The sequence below is a fragment of the Peromyscus leucopus genome, chromosome 22 (assembly GCF_004664715.2).
Source record: "Peromyscus leucopus breed LL Stock chromosome 22, UCI_PerLeu_2.1, whole genome shotgun sequence".
NCBI classification, from domain to species: domain Eukaryota; kingdom Metazoa; phylum Chordata; class Mammalia; order Rodentia; family Cricetidae; genus Peromyscus; species Peromyscus leucopus.
The window spans coordinates 27,482,955-27,499,463 of record NC_051081.1 but is presented as its reverse complement, the minus strand read 5'-3'; the positions used below and the strand labels follow the sequence as shown (position 1 = coordinate 27,499,463).

The 16,509-nt window shown below is 46.1% G+C and overlaps 1 protein-coding gene across 2 annotated transcripts in view; it reads left to right on the top strand.

The window, feature by feature from the left end:
- The window catches only part of Crim1 (cysteine rich transmembrane BMP regulator 1), a 184,090-nt gene that overhangs the window by 103,384 nt on the left and 64,197 nt on the right, over nucleotides 1-16,509 (top strand). For both annotated transcript variants that reach the window (XM_028873364.2, XM_028873372.2), the window contains exons 5-6: nucleotides 4,988-5,109; nucleotides 14,808-14,990. In XM_028873364.2, coding sequence (XP_028729197.1) covers nucleotides 4,988-5,109; nucleotides 14,808-14,990 — 305 coding nt within the window. The remainder of the gene's footprint in view (nucleotides 1-4,987; nucleotides 5,110-14,807; nucleotides 14,991-16,509) is intronic.

The window sequence follows — 16,509 nt, the reverse complement described above, 5'->3', positions numbered from 1 at the left end:
GTTCCTGGAGAGCGTGTGTCCAGCATATTCTGAAGTTCCTCCTCTCACTGGTCCTCAAGTGCAGTACCCCAGAGCCTGCATTGTAAGCGAATTCCATTGTGTGACTTCCACATAACTGCTGTGGAAAACAATTTGCCTCTGAGATCGTCATTTGTGGTGTATAAGAATTGCAGGGCCAGCAGGATGGCACAGGAGAAAGGTGCTTGTCACTGAGCCTGGTGACCTATATTCAGTCCCCAGAACACACATGAAGGATCGGGGGAAACTGGGGAGCTGACCCCCAAAAGTTGTCCTCCAACTTTCAGACATGATGTACAACACACACAGGCATGCAGACACGCATGCACTCAACGCACACACAAAATATAAATAAGTGTAAACAGTTTCTTTTTTAAAGAGCAATACATGCTCCAAGCTCCAACTTAATAGCCATGGATGACGAAAGTGTTAGTTCCAGATTTCTTGTGGGTTGAATTTTTGCTCATCTTTTTTTCTCTTTTCTAAGCCATCCCCTCCCTCGCTAGAGGAACTCACAGGAGAATCAATATGATTTTGATTTAGTAGACGGAGCAGGTATTCTACAAGAGTCTGGTACCCTGTCTATGTATTGTTAAAAGTCAGAGAGGGAAAATTAATCCTGGAGAAATCCTCTTTGGGTATGTGGTCCTGAGGGCTCCGGGGTCTTCACCAGGGGCTAAGTGAGAGGAGGCAGGGATGATGGGTGAGCATCTGAACTATGGTGTGGGGCCGGCTGGTGCATTCAGTAAATGGCGGATTGCCATTGGTGCGAGAGTGAGTAAGCAGAGCATCCAGTGGGGTGTGGAAGCTACAAGATAGGAGAGGCCACACTTGCGAACACCCAGTAAGCTGTGTCTGGAAGCTTCTGCACTGCCTGGGACTGTGTATATAGTCCCAGACGCAAAGGACACTTACAGGTAAAGAGGAAATGTATACTCAACTGCCTGTTAGCCAGCTACCCAGCAATGTAAGCCTCCCAAGGAAGTGAGTGCCCTCTAGGGGTTTGTGTGATTTCTCAATGCTGTTTACCTGTTACATTCAGGCCCTCAAGATGCCCACTAAACTGAATCCATTACCTACTCTAGGAAAAGGAGAGCCAGGGCCCTCTTAACCAAGTCCCGTCCCCCGCCCCCCCCCCCCCCCCCCGCTGCAGCTGTGATTACATTATGCAGAAATTTATTAACGTGGCCTTTTTGATTGATTATTATCTTAATATTGAGGATGACATTAGAGGCTCCCTTCCTACCCTGGCACATTGCAGATACAGATTACCACTTCTTTGAAATTAAAAAAACAAAAAAACCAATATCCTTAACTCTCTTGGTTTATGATTCCATTTATATGAACTGTACAGAATAGGTGAGCACACAGAGGTCGATCTTCTATTTGTAGTTGCCAGGGCCGGAGGCAGGAAAAGCCGGGGGAAAGGCTGCTGTAGGATGCAGGGTTTCTGCTTGGGGTAAAGAAAAAGGTGCCGGTAGTAACTGCACAACCTTGCAAATAGAAAACCCATGTGCAGGAGCCTATATTTTAGAAGGGTGGATGCTGTGTGCGTGACTTTCATCTCCTAGGGCAGAGACTCGCTGTTCCAAGTATCCTCACGTCCGGAGGGGACTTGTTGCGTTGACCATCGAGGATCTCTGTCTGGTTTTCCCTTGCTGCTGCATTTGGTTTGCCCGACTAGCCAATATCATCCGTCCTTTCCTTATTTCCAACTCTGTCTCGTTTTGTATACCAGCTCTACATAACGGGTGCATAAAGGGGGTGTGTGACCCAAACAAAGGGAGAGGAGGGCCCCAGACAAGTGTGTTCAGGTGTTCAAAGGAACCAGTGCCTGAAAAACAGCTGGTGGACCCATGGGCTAGGCCAAGAACACTCTGGAAGTAAGAGGGGTACAGAAGCCCCCACAGTAACGCAAGTGTTTGCCCGGAGCAGAGAGTGAGCGAGCGTAGCGTCAGCGAAATGCTGGGAGAGAGAGTTGGAAAGAAAAGGTATGTGGACCTCAGGGCGATGAGTGGTGTGCTGAGACACTGATAAATGGAACGAGGAGAAGATTGTTGGCTGTGGAAGTGAGTACAGGAACAAAGTTGTAGGCTGGGTGGAGTGAGGGAGAGCCGCGCAGGAAACCGGGGAGGGGTGAGTGATGACATCAACCTCTTTAAGCATCTGTCTCCTGTTAGTCTCCTAATCCATCTGTTTTCTCTTTGGCCTTGCTTGCTTGCTCTTACCCGGGAATGGGGTAGGAGGCAAGGGAAGAGGAAGGGAGAAAGAGTGGAAAGGGGAAAGGAGGGAGGTGGTGAGGACAGATTGCAGTCTGCGCGCTTCCACCGTCCTGTAGCCCAGCGTTTCCTCCAAGTGACTCCAAAGAAAGTCTTGTTTCCTCGAGTGGAAAGCCCGGAGAGTAAGAATATACCCATCTGTGTGGTGCGGGCAAGCCAGGGGGTCTGCCTGAGTTACTGCCTGACAGAATGAACGGAGAAGACTTGTCAACAGATGGTTCGTGTGAGTTGTGTTAAACTGTATGAAATTGCTAGTGGGCCATTTCTAACCCCCCCCATTCAAAAAAAAAATTAAAGGTGGTTTTGCATGATCTAAGCCTAACAGATGATAAAATGTATCAGGCCTTAGCCCAAATGTTTACCCTTTTCTGGTTCCTTCCTCAGTTCATCCGTTAAAGTGCTGATTTTAGGTTCAGAGGAATCTGTCGGAATCCAAAGGATGGCACTGGGTAGGAGGCATGTGCTAGAGGGTGGGATTAGGTAAGAGAACAGGATCCAAGGACACACCAGTTTGCACAATCATGGTTCTTTGCCAATCAACCATTTAGGCTCAGTAGTAAATTTGGCCGGGGGGACCCTCCTTTTCTAAGTGAGTTACTAAGTACTTTTGAGTAGTTTTAGTTCATCTTCATGGTGCCGATATGGGTCTCTAAGGATAATAATGGGGTATTGGAACATTGGGGACTGTGGCAGATCCAGGGCAAAGTTAGTAATGACTTTCAATGTGACGTGATTTCCCACGGTCCCACGAGTCTGGCACAGAAGTGCGCCACACACGTGTTTGGACAGAAAGAGTACTAAAGTGTGGAAGAACAGCATCCAGAGAAAATACTTCTTGGCCATACATGTGCTGTTTGGTGTTTATGAATGATTCTCTGCAACACATGAACAGACAGAATGTGATTGTAGATGCCAGAAGATGTGATAGAAGCAGTTAGCTATTCTCGTAGGATGCTGTCAGTTGTGACTGCCTCTAGACACTAGGATCCAGGTGTGGGCCCTCCATATGAAGAATTTAAGTTGTACCAGTTTGCAGTACAAACCAGAGTGCCGAGTGCAGTAATGTAAGCAATATACCAAACTGTGCGATCGGAGCAATATGACTCCGTGCTTAAAACTGTAGTAGTTAGGCACTTGAGCACGAAAGATGATAAGATTATTTTCTTAGTGGATGCTAAAAGGCCAGCTCACAGTACTCAGCCCTAGAAGGTAGTTGTCCTGCAGGAATACAAAACTCCGCACACAAAACAAACAGGCATTTATCTTCAATTGTAGACAGAAATATGATTGCAGTCAAACCTTAATGTGGTTTTCGTTCCTGCTCTCCCAGGCATCTAACCGTCATCACGTGTGGAAAAACCAAAGGAGGCGTGGCAGGAGCCATGTTTCATTCACATCTTTCCAGTGGCTTTTAATGGTCTTTGGTGCAGACTTCAACTTCGTTTCCATTTTTTTTTTTAGTTTAGTTCTATGGCTAATTATAAACATCATTGACATTCTGAGCCTGATTATTGAGATACTGGAGGACTATAAGCGTATTTTAATTTATACAAGATTCAGATAATAGGAGAACAACAAGCCAGTCACTTAAGCAAGAAAGGGAACAAAGCAGAATTAATGAGTCTCTTAATAATTCTTGATGTGAGTGCCGCCTCCCCTGGTCAGAACAACGTCCCCGCTATACATGAGAGCCTACACGTTTCCTTCCAGCATCTCTCTCTTAAGAGATTTACTCTTTATTTACTCCTCCCAACCCAGCATCTCGCTCTATCACTCTTTCTACTCTTTGGCCCCCTCTGCTCCCGGTGAAGCCCTAAGGACCAGAGGCCAGCAGCTACCTCCCACTACTACATTCGGATGCTGGTACCCAGCTGCCTGAGCATCTCCTCTCCCGCTTCTTATTTCATTGCATCTGAGAAACCAGTTTCTTCTCTCCTCTTTGTATTCTTAGCTTCACCTCTGTTTCTTGGCTCCCGCGTGTAGGCAGATTTCACAGCAGAATTAAAGTCAAGAGTGACCAGAGCTTGTAACTCATGCAGTGGCTCATCCCTGCATGCAGAGATACATGCACCTGTGGTAGCCTAGGACTCAAGAAATGAAAACCTTCCACTTCCGAGACAGCTGTCACGAAGTCCATTTGCCTACACCTCATGCCCCACTGCGTATGGAGACTTCAGTCTTTGGTCTGTTGTGTCTACAGCACGCAAACATATTAAATATTGCTCAAGATGACTGTGCTCCTAGAGAGGATCGTACTGACAAGGAATGACTGGAAAGCCAATAACTTAATTGTTGGGAGGGGGAAGAAAGAGAAACCTCGAGAATGCCTACCCATCCCTGGAAACAAGGCTGTAGCCTGAGGCTACTTACTGGAGGGAACACTCACTCATTGTGAGCATCCCTGACCGACATAATGAGTATGTTGGGCCTACATCATCTGAGAGTGTTACAGTGAATACCAACCCGGTTAACTAAGACATGAGGTCAAATGTGTCTCCCAAGGTGGGCCAAGTTAAAATGGGACTGTCTATCTAGGACACGAGCTATAGTTGTTTGGGAAGTGACTACTGATGGCACCCTCCCCTCACTCCTTTAGGTAGCCCAGGTCCTTGCCACTTTGTTTGGGGGTCTCCCGACTTCTGTGTTGTTATTTATTCATGGGGTTTTCCTTCCCTTTTCTTTGGTTTCAGATGCGAGTGTCTCTCTGACTTATGTGGTTTCCCCGTTTGTGAGGTGGGATCTACTCCCCGCATAGTCTCTCGTGGAGATGGGACACCTGGAAAGTGCTGTGATGTCTTTGAATGTGTTAATGGTACGTGGGGTTTCTCTTGTTCTCAGAGAGTGGAGCAGGAGGTGGCGGGAGGGCCAGCCTAGCTCTTTCTGCCCGTTAGAGCAGGGAGCATGCATAGAGACACGGTGAAGGTCACTCAGAGAGGGGACTTGCTTAGTCACCGTGCAGCTAAGAGAGAGGGACGTATCACACTGTCATAGAGAACCTCACAGATTCAGCAGCAGATCGTGAGATCTGATGTGTCCAAAGTTCAGTCTGGGAATTGCAGGGGAAATAAAAGGGGGGGCGAGGGTCAGAGAGCCTGTTACATAGTTTCTGTCATCCAGTGTCCTGTCCCCATGTCTGGAGATAATCTCACTGAAACCACATGGGAGAAAAGACCTCATTCTTCTAGGCCGGTGTTTCCCTAGTTAGAGAACTTCTTAGGTCAGTGTTTGGGAGCAGTATCAGCCAGCTTTAGACTTGACCCTCCTGGCTCTAGCTCGAATGTCACAGGATCCCTTTAACAGAACCTGCCTCTTACCTTCACCCTGCACAGGACAGCTTGGTATTTCGGCAACCTGATGTTTATTAGATCTAGACGTTGGGAGAGTAGAAAAACCCGAACCATGCTCCTCTGTTGGAATGTTTCGGGGAAAACAAAACAACGTCATTGCATAGACCACGACCACTGTCTGTGCATGGGCGAAAAGTAGGGACCGTTAAGTAGCTATCACAACATACATTGCACACACGGAACCTGGCAGTGACTACTGCCTGCGAGAATCCAGTCTTTGGGAGGACTTCTTCCCCGCTCTCAGGTTCCCATGAACACATCCCGCCCCCCCCCCCCCCACCCCCCCCACACACACCACACAAAGACACACACACAAAGAGGTCCTCCTAATGCGGAATCCTACTCGAATCGGGACCTTGTATTTTCCAGTCACGTGATCATGTGTCTTGTTGCTTTCGTTCGCACTGAAGACACAGTGGTTGTGTAGCTGGGTGGTTAAGAAAAACCTCAGGCCGAACGATGTCAGATGGGAATTGGTGGGGACGGCTCGTGGTCACCAGGAGCCACGGTTCCACGACGCTAGACTGAAATGAGTAATAGTGATTACGCGTCAAGTATAAATAGTCCTGATTATTCCGTGTGCTCCCATTCTGCCCACACTCACGGAACGCCACTCTGGGTGTTGCTGGTGGAGGAGGATGGAGACAGGAAGGCTAGAGTAAGCATCCCGATACACAGATTTTATAAATAGAAGCCTACAAGGGAAGGTGTGGGGAAAGTTCCATGGGCTTGAATCTCTTTGAAGTGCTTCCCATCACTCCTATTACCACCCAGCCAGTGGGTTTTTTGTCTGTTAAATCCGAGCCAGTGGACAAGCAGACCTCTCCCTTCTGAGCGAGCCGCAGTGTGATTTACTGCAGGTGATACTCTGTGAATGCTTAACTTTCACCGTTTTCTGTGAAGACTTAACTTAGGCCATAACTCTCGCACCACTTGAGGCAGACATCATCACTCCTTTATCCCCTGGGCTTTGCAATCCCTCAGATGCGTTCTCTTGCACGGCTGTCTGTCCTTCATTCCGTAAGGGGAACTGCTAGGAAGGGTAGTCCGTCCATCTGTCTCATCACGTGTCTGCGGATGTTGGCTTATCACGTGCCGCGGGGGGGGGGGGTTCCCCAGATTTTCTTGATTTAGCAAGTGAGTGATCTGATAGGTAACCCTCTTTGTGCCCTTGAAAAGTGACTGATAACACACCAGCTCTCAGAGGGGTCACTTCACAGGAGTACCCCATGTTCCACGGTCCCACACCTTCATCGGACGTCATGCTTCTGCCAAGAACACATGCAGAACATTTGCATCATTTCTCTGGATAAGGAAGATCGCCCATCTTCTCTCTTTGCTCCTTGAAAGACAAGTGCTAGGCTTTGCTATCCATCAGAACATTGACCGTGCCTTCTCAGCAACCTTGATATCAGTCTTCGTAGCTTGCCCTTACTTGTAGACACTTCTTAGAGAACCCTGACCTTAAGAATAGAATTGACCATCTGACAGCCAAAGCGAGTTACGGTGTTCCCTGGAGTTGCTTCTTCTCACCACGGATTTGTTGTGTTATCCTTACTTGTTTCTTGTCCTGCTGTGTATTGTCTTGTACTGTATTGGCCAAACATTCAGTTGTAGAAGACAAGGCAGTATTCTGTGAGAACTATAATTCATTACCATGGGATAAATTTAAGGCTAAATCTGTCTTTGTGTGTATTTTGTTTATTTTGACAGGTACGTGTATACATCCATCCATGTGTATTTATATGTGAATTTTTATGATTTATATCATAGTCTCTCCCTCAATCTTTCTCTTTTTATCTCTGTCTATATGTCTCTCTGGTGTGTGTGCACAAGTGCCTGTGCGTGTGAGTGCCCGTGTGAGTGTGTGTGTATGTGTGTGTGTGTGCGCGTGCGTGCGTGTGTGCGTGTGAGTGTGTGTGTGTGTGTGTGTGTGTGTGTGTGTGTGTGTGTGTTGGGGGGTACAAGGAAAGGACAGAGGGAAGGAGAACCAGGGGGAGGAGGGAACAGAAGAAACGGAGAAGAACTCGCTTATCCATAAGGATTTGGGGCAGCTATACCCTGAGAACTGGTTTAATAACATAGTGGTTAAATATTAATTAGAAGAGAGAAGACTAGTCATAAGGTTGTCAGTCTCAATTGAAAGTGAAAATTAAACAGAGCCCCACAAGTATGCAGGCTGATGGGGGTGTCTTTGTAGTCCATGTAGTTGCCAGAGTTAAACATCACGCCTTGCCCCCCAGCTTCCCCGTCATCAAAATGTAGAAGGATGTAGGGTCAGAGTCGCAGTTCTTATTTGTAGAGGCAAAAAGGCCCGCTGGATGGAGCAACACACAGTCCCTAATGGCGACTTCTTTCTCACATGGAAATTAAGACGGCAACACCGAGCAGTATGTTATGTGTTCGGTCGCTTCAACAGCACAAGTATAGAAACCAGTACCCTGATGCCAGGCTCCTGAACAGAAGGCAAGAATTACCACTGAAACTCGGTGAAAGGGCGGATGTGCACAGCTGGACCTTGGTGTCTGGATTACTACCATCTTGTGGTCTGAGAAGTCCCCAGTTAGATCCACAGGTAGACCTCAGTTGAGGAAAGAGTAGATGGACGGTTCACGTGACCAGCCTCTCATGTCGAAGCAGAGATTTCAGAGTTAAGACTCGGCTCCTGAGCACACCCGTGGGGCTCCCATGACTTTTTAAAAACATACATTAAAATAAAGATGCAAATTTTGAAAATGGTCCCACAATGAACTCCAGAGCTCTTGAGCTCCCTAGACTGGATGAACAGACTGGAGGGCTCCCTCCATAAACCTGGTCTGGTCTTGTGTTGGTGGACGGGGGAGCAAGGAGTGGCCGTCTGCAGCACAGGTTTGCCGTGGGCTTCTCTGGTGCAAGCTGAGAGGAAGGTTTCTTGAGTGGTGACGCCAGAAACCACGGGAACAAGTGATAGGATTGAGTGGTGACCCGTCGGCCACCTCCTTCAAGAAACAGCTGTATCTGCCCCAGCTCACAGGCAGATGTTTTATCGGCGGTGAGCTGGAGTTGCCCTGCCGACCTCACAGCTCAACATGCCTGGCTGCTGCGTTGTGCCCTTATCTCCCCTGGCATGGTACGCACGTCCCACCTCTCAGTCCATAGGCTCTGGCTCTTGAGACACAAGCTGTAGTAGAATGCGGAAGTAACCAGCCATCATGCTCAGACACACAGCTTCCCGGTGTGTACGCGAGGCACCTAGATAAATAGAATATTTGGTGTGAATGACATCATCCGCAACAGACTCCTCCAGGGTGACTTAGTTACAGAATATGCTCCCCCAAGTAAATCAGTGGTATGTTGGTATTGGAAACATATCGATTGAAACTTCCAGAAATCGTTTCAACTGTATAATCTTTAATACTGCGCATACTGAGCAAGACTAGGTATAACTTGAGGTCACTCCATGTTCAACAGTGTAAGAGTCTGTCACCTGAATAACAGGAAGAGAGCTTCACTTTTCTCAGGCATGCCAAGAGTGGTGGAAGGCAGGGGGAAGAAAGGCAGGTCGCTTATGTGCACAGGATTAACCTGGAACAGTTTAAGATGGGCATGGACTAAATTCATAGGAAGACGGCAGGATGCAGTGTGGCTTGTGTTTTTAGCCTGTTCTTGAACCATTCCAGACGTCTGCCTGTCCCTGTGGTACTGATCTCCCAGCAGCATTAAAGGACAGAGTTTGAACATACGGTAACATTTAAGGATCTTAATTAAGACTGGGACGTCTGGCCGGGTGGTGGTGACACACGCCTTTAATCCCAGCACTCGGGAGGCAGAGGCAGGCCGATCTCTGTGAGTTCGAGGCCAGCCTGGTCTAATGATCGACATCCAGGAAAGGCGCAAAGCTACACAGAGAAACTCTGTGTCGAAAAAAAAAAAAAAAAAAAAAAAAAAAGACAGGGATGTCTGAAGTAAAGTCATGCACGGGAAAGACACACTCAAAATCAGCTTTCTCATCATGTAAGATGTTGGTCTATAAACCCAATCTGGAGCATGTTAATAAGAAAGCAGTGACTAAGGACATCTGTGAAGAACCCCCTGTCTGGATGGCAGTTATGTGCAGCAAGGGCCCAAGCTCAGAGTGTCTTGCCATACAGAAATGGACAGAATCCAGCCGTTTGAAGGAAAGACTCTGTTTGGGGTGTTGTTTATTGAACACTCCTGTTGTTCCCCACAGCCTTAGTAAGCTAGTGCTCATGAGGGGCTTTTGCGGTGTTTTAAGTATTGTCCCTTTTCCCTCGTTCTAAACTCCTGTTTCCTTGGCATCTCCTGGCATAGAACGGAAGTATCCAGTAGGAAAGGTCTGTTTCCCCTTCCGGTACTTGGAAGCCTTTATGCCTGGTTAATGATATCAGTCTAATTCTATCAATCAGAGGGACACTCGGAGAGATTGTCCAGCTGCACCCCCTGCACTCCCCCCCATCACACGCCTGTCCCTCCTTCGGCTTCCTACACAGGTCACCCCACAGTTGAAAGAGACCAGTGGCAACATAGAAGCTGCCCTCCACTAAGAGTGAAGAAAAAATGCAGCAGGGTTGGGGGTGGTCCTCCATCTTCACATTTCCTATGAAGTTCCGTGTTTCAGCCTTTCCCTGGGATACCGGTCACTTTCAGCCGATCAGAACTCGAGTCCTCCAGCAGCCTATAGTACGGCTCTCTCCTTCAAGAGCTATGGGACGTGAAGTGGAAGAGAAGCTCACGGAATAGAGAAATAGAAATTGCCCAACACAGGGGTTGGGAATTTAGCTCAGTGGTAGAATGCTTCAAGGCCCTGGGTTCGGTCCTCAGCTCCGGGGTGAGGGGGGCGGGGGTGGATAGAAAGAAAGAAAGAAATTGCCCAACACAAAGCACATGGAGCAGTCACTGAGAGACACTTCCATACTGAGGAGTGCAAAGTCCACCGGTACTGTTTCTGCTCCAGTAGAGAGGCGTGGCTAGCTCTTCATCACCCTAAGGTTCACATCTGTCATCAACAGGGGAGGAAGTAATTGGGCATTGCTTCTCCCAGACCACCAGTAGCTTTTTCATAACACATGTGTTTGGAAAGCTCTTACTGATTAATTGCAACATCAAACGTCAAGACTTCATTTTGCCGATTGGTTTTCTTTTGTTTTAACCCAGAAAGGCTTACCTAAAGGTTGTTTTCTGGACTGTAATTTTGGAGACTCTCCATCTCTCTTAAACTTGACTCCTGCCCCAACACACACACACACACACACACACACACACACACACACACACACACCGTCGGTGCTTTAGCTGGTTGACTAACTGTCCCCATTCTCCTGTCAATCAAGCCTCTTCCCTGGAAGCTTCTACACACCCCACCGTGAAAACAAATCCCACGGCAGCTCAGTGCATGACCAGAGTTTCATTCCTTCCTCTTTCAGACCCTGCCCTGAGATTTGTGGCTTCACCTCTGTGGTGAATTTGGTTAATTAACGAAGCTAAATAATTAATACTGGTTGGCTTAGTTTTTTTTTCCCAATCTGAATGGATGTTGAAAGGGACCCACACACACACTCCACTCCCCCCACCCCCCCACCCCGCACATCAGGGGCTCCCTCCCAACCCTGAATTCAGCACAAACCACACCCAAACACCTGTTTCCACAGAGAGTCTGTTTGTTTGTTTGTTTGTTTGTTTGTTTATTTATTTATTTATTTTATTTAGGTTTTTCAAGACAGGGTTTTCTCTGTGTAGCTTTGCACCTTTCCTGGAACTCACTCTGTAGCCCAGGCTGGCCTCGAACTCACAGAGATCCACTGCTCTGCCTCCCGAGTGCTGAGATTAAAGGCATGCACCGCCGCCACCACCGCCCCACCGAGAGATCCTTTATTAAGCAGGGAAGAAAAGTTAAAGTGGCTGCTTTCTGACTATGGCAGAAAAACAGCAGCCAGTGACTTTGCAGGTATAACTTGAAGAGAAGAAGAGGAAATGTGTGTTAGAATGGGCTAGGATGCTGTGGTAAAGGGACAGGGGGCAGGGAGAGGGGGAAGGGAACAAGGAAAGGGAGGCAGGGATCTGTCCCAGAGAGACAAAAGACAGCCTCTGGATAGAGAGGAGACAGACATGGCCCATAGGCAAATGGAGGTTTATAAAGGTAAAGGAGGGAACCCTGTGTTAGGCTGAGATGCTTAATTTTAACAGGGCATGTTAACTGGGTAAACCAAAGGGAGCTTCTAATTGCTTAACTGTGGTAGTCGGCCTCAGGAGGAGGAAGGGGCCAAATAAGGGACTAGACCTTGGTAGGAATGTAATCTAAAGGTTTTTAGCAAGGCAGAGGGAATAGGGGAGAAGGGCAAGGCCTGCCAGAGCCCCAGTGTCCCTTCACAGTTGACGGGATGTTGAAGTCTGGAAAGAAGACTCCTTCCCCTAGTGACTCATTGAACGTACTGTTAGTGGCGTAGCAGCAGATTGGTCTCCATTCTTTAGCATGTGGATATGTGGTTGTCTCTGCACCATTTTATCTTCCTTCCTCCAATCAAATTGTCCTGGCACTCCTGTCAGAAATGGTCATGCTGATAGTTCCTTTCTGAATTCTCAGTTCGGAAAGTGTCCTGTCTTGTCCTTCCCACTGCACACACTGTCTTGGTCACTCTAGCTTTGGGTCGTGTTTGGAAATCAGGAAGTGTGACGTGTCTGACTTCGTTCTTCTTCTAAAGATTATTTTGTCGATTCTTAATCCCTGACGTTTCCATGTGAGTTTTATGACCAGAGTGTCAGTTTAGACAAAAGAATGCACTAGGATTTGGGGGTTGCACTGAGTACTCGATTAATTTAGGGAATATTTTCATATTAACAATATTGTTTTTCAGTCTGTGTCTATTTTATCTAGAACTTTTTAATTTCTTTAAATAGTTGACCAGAGCATAAGTTTTGTACTTAAATTTTTTGTAAGTATTTTATTCTTTCTGATTCTATTGGAAAATAGGATTTTTTTAAACTTTATTTTCTGAATGTTTATTGGTAGTGTATAGAAATTCAGTTGTCTTATATTGCAATTTGTACCCTGCAACCTTGCTGAAGTTGTTTATAATGTCTGATAGATTTCCAGTGTATTTTTTAGGTTTTTTTTTTTATTATTATTTAAGATCATGGCATGCGCTTCTAGAGATAGGCTTATTTCTTCCTTTCCACTCTGGATACTTTTTACTTATTTCCTTTCCCTAATTGTCTTGGTATTATAATGTTAAACTGATGTTGTAAGAACAGACATCATTGTCTTTTTCTTGGTCTTAGGGGAGGAAAGTTAAGTCTCCAAACATTGCTAAGTATGATGTTATCTGTGAGTCCTTGAAGACCCTGTGTTAGCGTTTTTCCCAGTGTGATTAAAAAAAAAAATACTTAAGAAATGCAACTTAAAAAGAAAAGGTTTGTTTTGGCTCGTGGCTCCAGGTTCTCTGTGGCCTGGCCTGTTGTTCTTAGGGTTGTGGAGAGACAGTAGCCTCATTACAGAAAGCGTATAACAGCCAGAGAAGGGAGAGAGAGAGGAAGGCTCCAGGGACAAGATACACCCTTTAAAGGCATGCCCAAGTTCCTCCAGCAAGGCTCCACTAATAGTCCAGTCAGCTGTGAACTTCATGGATTGACCAGTTGATAAAGTCTGTGCCCTTACAAGCCATGTTTATCTCCACAGCCGAATCTTCAACACACAGTCCTTGGGTGATGGTGGGACTGAGAATACACTTCGTATCCAAAGCAAAGTAACGCTATTTATCAAGTTACCGAAGTTTCTTCCTCGTCCTTATTGCTAAGTGTTTTTATAATGGAAGAGTTTTGGATTCCTTCAGATGTTTATTCTGCAAAATATGCAAAATACAAGGAAGTAGTTCTTGTCCTTTATTCGGTTGACATGTCTTTTTAAAAGGAACTTATTTTTGAATAATTGAACCAGCTTTGCACTATGTAATGCCAGTTAGTATTTGACCCCTTTTATAGCCGTAAGATGTGGCCTGGTAGTATCGTCTTTGAGAATGTTTGTCTCAATTCACAGGAGATACTGATCTGTGGTTTTATTTTCTGATGGTGTTTTGTCTGATTGGTATTAGTTTTCAGAAAAAAAAAAAAATCTCATACTGAAAGTTTTGAATATGAAAATGTTAAATCCTTAGCAGAAGTAACGAAGTAACCATGGGATGGAATGTAGAATATGAGCTTTCAGTTCAAGGACTATGGTTTTCAGTTCTGCCATTTGCTAAAGATGCAGATTTGAGACAAATGATCTAGAATTCCGTCACTTCTAACCTCGTGATCATACCTGCCTCATATCTTTGTATTGAGATTAAATGAGGTAATGGATGTTACTGGCCTAGCACTAATAATTCGTTATCGATTATTAAGCCAAGAAGGGAAACAAAGAGCTGAGCGAACAGGCCCTACCTAAATCTTCGGAAGCAAAGCAAAAGCCAGTATGAAAACAGAATCCTTGTTCAAAGACAGAGAATTAGTAAAATACAGTCTCTCGTACAAGTGTCATGGTCTTAGAGGGTTACCTGTGATGGCTTGGAGGAAGTCAGGATAGATCATGCCAGGGAGCATTTCAGTTCCTCTGTGTGAATGGGATAACTGTGTGTTTTGTTTTTAACTGGGCGCTCGTCCCTCCGCGAGGGTTAAATTCAGTTTAGAACATTTCCATCAAATTAGAACTTCCTGCTGTGACAGAACATTCTAGAGGCTATTTCAAAACGTACAAAGACGCCTCTCAAAACTGACCTCAGATGTGCCTTGTGTAGTTGAGTTTCTTTTATTAAAATATGATTACATCATTTCCTCCCTTCCTATTCTTCCTTCAAACCCCTCTTATGTATCTCCCCCCTTCCACCTTGCTCCTCGTGAAATCATGACCTCTGAGAGAGAGAGAGAGAGAGAGAGAGAGAGAGAGAGAGAGAGAGAGAGAGGAGAGCATGTGTGTGTGTGCCTAAATAAATAAATACGAGACCTACTCAATCCATCTAGGGTCACTTGTATGTATTTGAGTTCAGAGCTGACCACTTGGCGTTGTATAACCCGGGTAGGCTTATGTCTCCCCCTCTTAGCATCCCTTAGTTATATGTATCTCCTTGTCTGTGGGTGGGGCCCCAGGAGATACGCCCTCTCCCCATGCCTTGTTTGTCTTGACTCTCTGCAGAAACTAAGCCAGCCTGCGTATTCAACAGCGTGGAGTATTACGACGGAGACATGTTTCGAATGGACAACTGTCGATTCTGTCGATGCCAAGGGGGCGTCTCCATCTGCTTCACTGCTCAGTGTGGGGAGTTGAACTGCGAACGATACTATGTGCCTGAAGGGGAGTGCTGCCCTGTGTGCGAAGGTAGGGCATAGCTCCCCAGGGGGAGCGAATGGTCAGAGCTTCTATTTCAAAACGGATGTAATTCAGAGGAATGTTGAGTCCCCTTGTAATGGCGCCATTGCCTGTCTTTTTAGAATGTTGATAGTGCCTAGTAGAATATGTGGAAATACTTCCCCAAGGAGAGCTCCATTTGGGGCACAGTCGGTGGTCACACGCTCTACAAGCTGACCTGTGATTTCCGGGTTGCTTCCTGTTGCTGCCCTGCAGCTTGTAGTGGTGACTTAGTAAGTCCTAAGGACCAAGGTTGTCTACACCTTAGCATTGGAATTGGTCCTTGGATTGCTCAGCTAGAGTTAGGTTGGCCGGTCACCATCCATCTCAGCCAGTCAGCTCAGAACCAGGACCCTGCTGCCATTTCTACCTGGAAAAGGCGTGCTGATTCGTCAGGTTGTAGCTTGGGTGTGGCTGCAGCAGCAGCTTCAGGAGCAGGCATGTGTCAGGTGTGACCTTTAGGTGCCTGTGGATTCTGTATTCCCCTCTTCTTCAAGCAGGAGTATTTGCATGTTTCTCCCGCAGACTCCTCCCACTTCTGCTGGTCGTAAGGAATGAAATTTCAGAATGGCACCCGGATTCTTATCCACTACACCCTACCCCCTTAAGGATCAGGAAACTGAAGTTCAGGAAAGCCATAGATCACCTGGGTTTGCGAGGAAGCCATGGTCCAGGGCCTGAAAGAGTCTATGGCATCATGTGACACAGAGTGTCCTAAGCAATGGTCACATGAACCTCTTGTCCTGACTGGGTCACAGACCTTTAGTCCAAAGTCTTTCTGCCCTGCTCACAAGGTGGCCTGTTCAGGTCTATACTTGTTTCCTTAAAATCCCTTTGTGTTTTTACTTATCATACAGTATTGAAAACCTGAAATATCTAAAGTAGGGGAACTCTATTCCTAACCCTGAGCAGTTGTTCATAGTAATGAGTCCTTTCCTTGCTTGGAAGATATTTTTTTTTTTTTTTTTTTTAGTCAAGACAGGAGAAAAGTAATTCACTTTTTATGTGTCACAGAGGTTGACACATAAAAAGAGAAAATCATCGCAAACTTTTAACTTACCCAACTGATTGCTCTCTAGCCAACCCTCATTCACAGTAGAATCAGAAACTGCATCACAGTTGGTGTTGTAAAAACCAGATAGGAACCTCTGTGTTAATAGTCTCAGTGAGCTGCCTGTGCGTACATCTGATCACCTCTCAACCTCCCAGAATTCAGATCCAAGCTCAAAGCAGAACGCAGTATGCGCTGTAATGCTTTTTATAAGGACTTGAGAAAGTCCTAAAGGTCGGTAGACCACTTCCATCTAACTTTTGTATACATGCCCTCTGCCTCATTAGAATCCGCACTAACCTCTGCACTTAACCTGGGCTCTCTCATCTTACTCATTGACGTCAGTTTTAATGTATTTTTAGTAAAGAAAATGGAGTGATTTACCGATGGTTCTCCTTACAGAGATACTGGAGGCTATTTTTGCATCCATTATTTTTA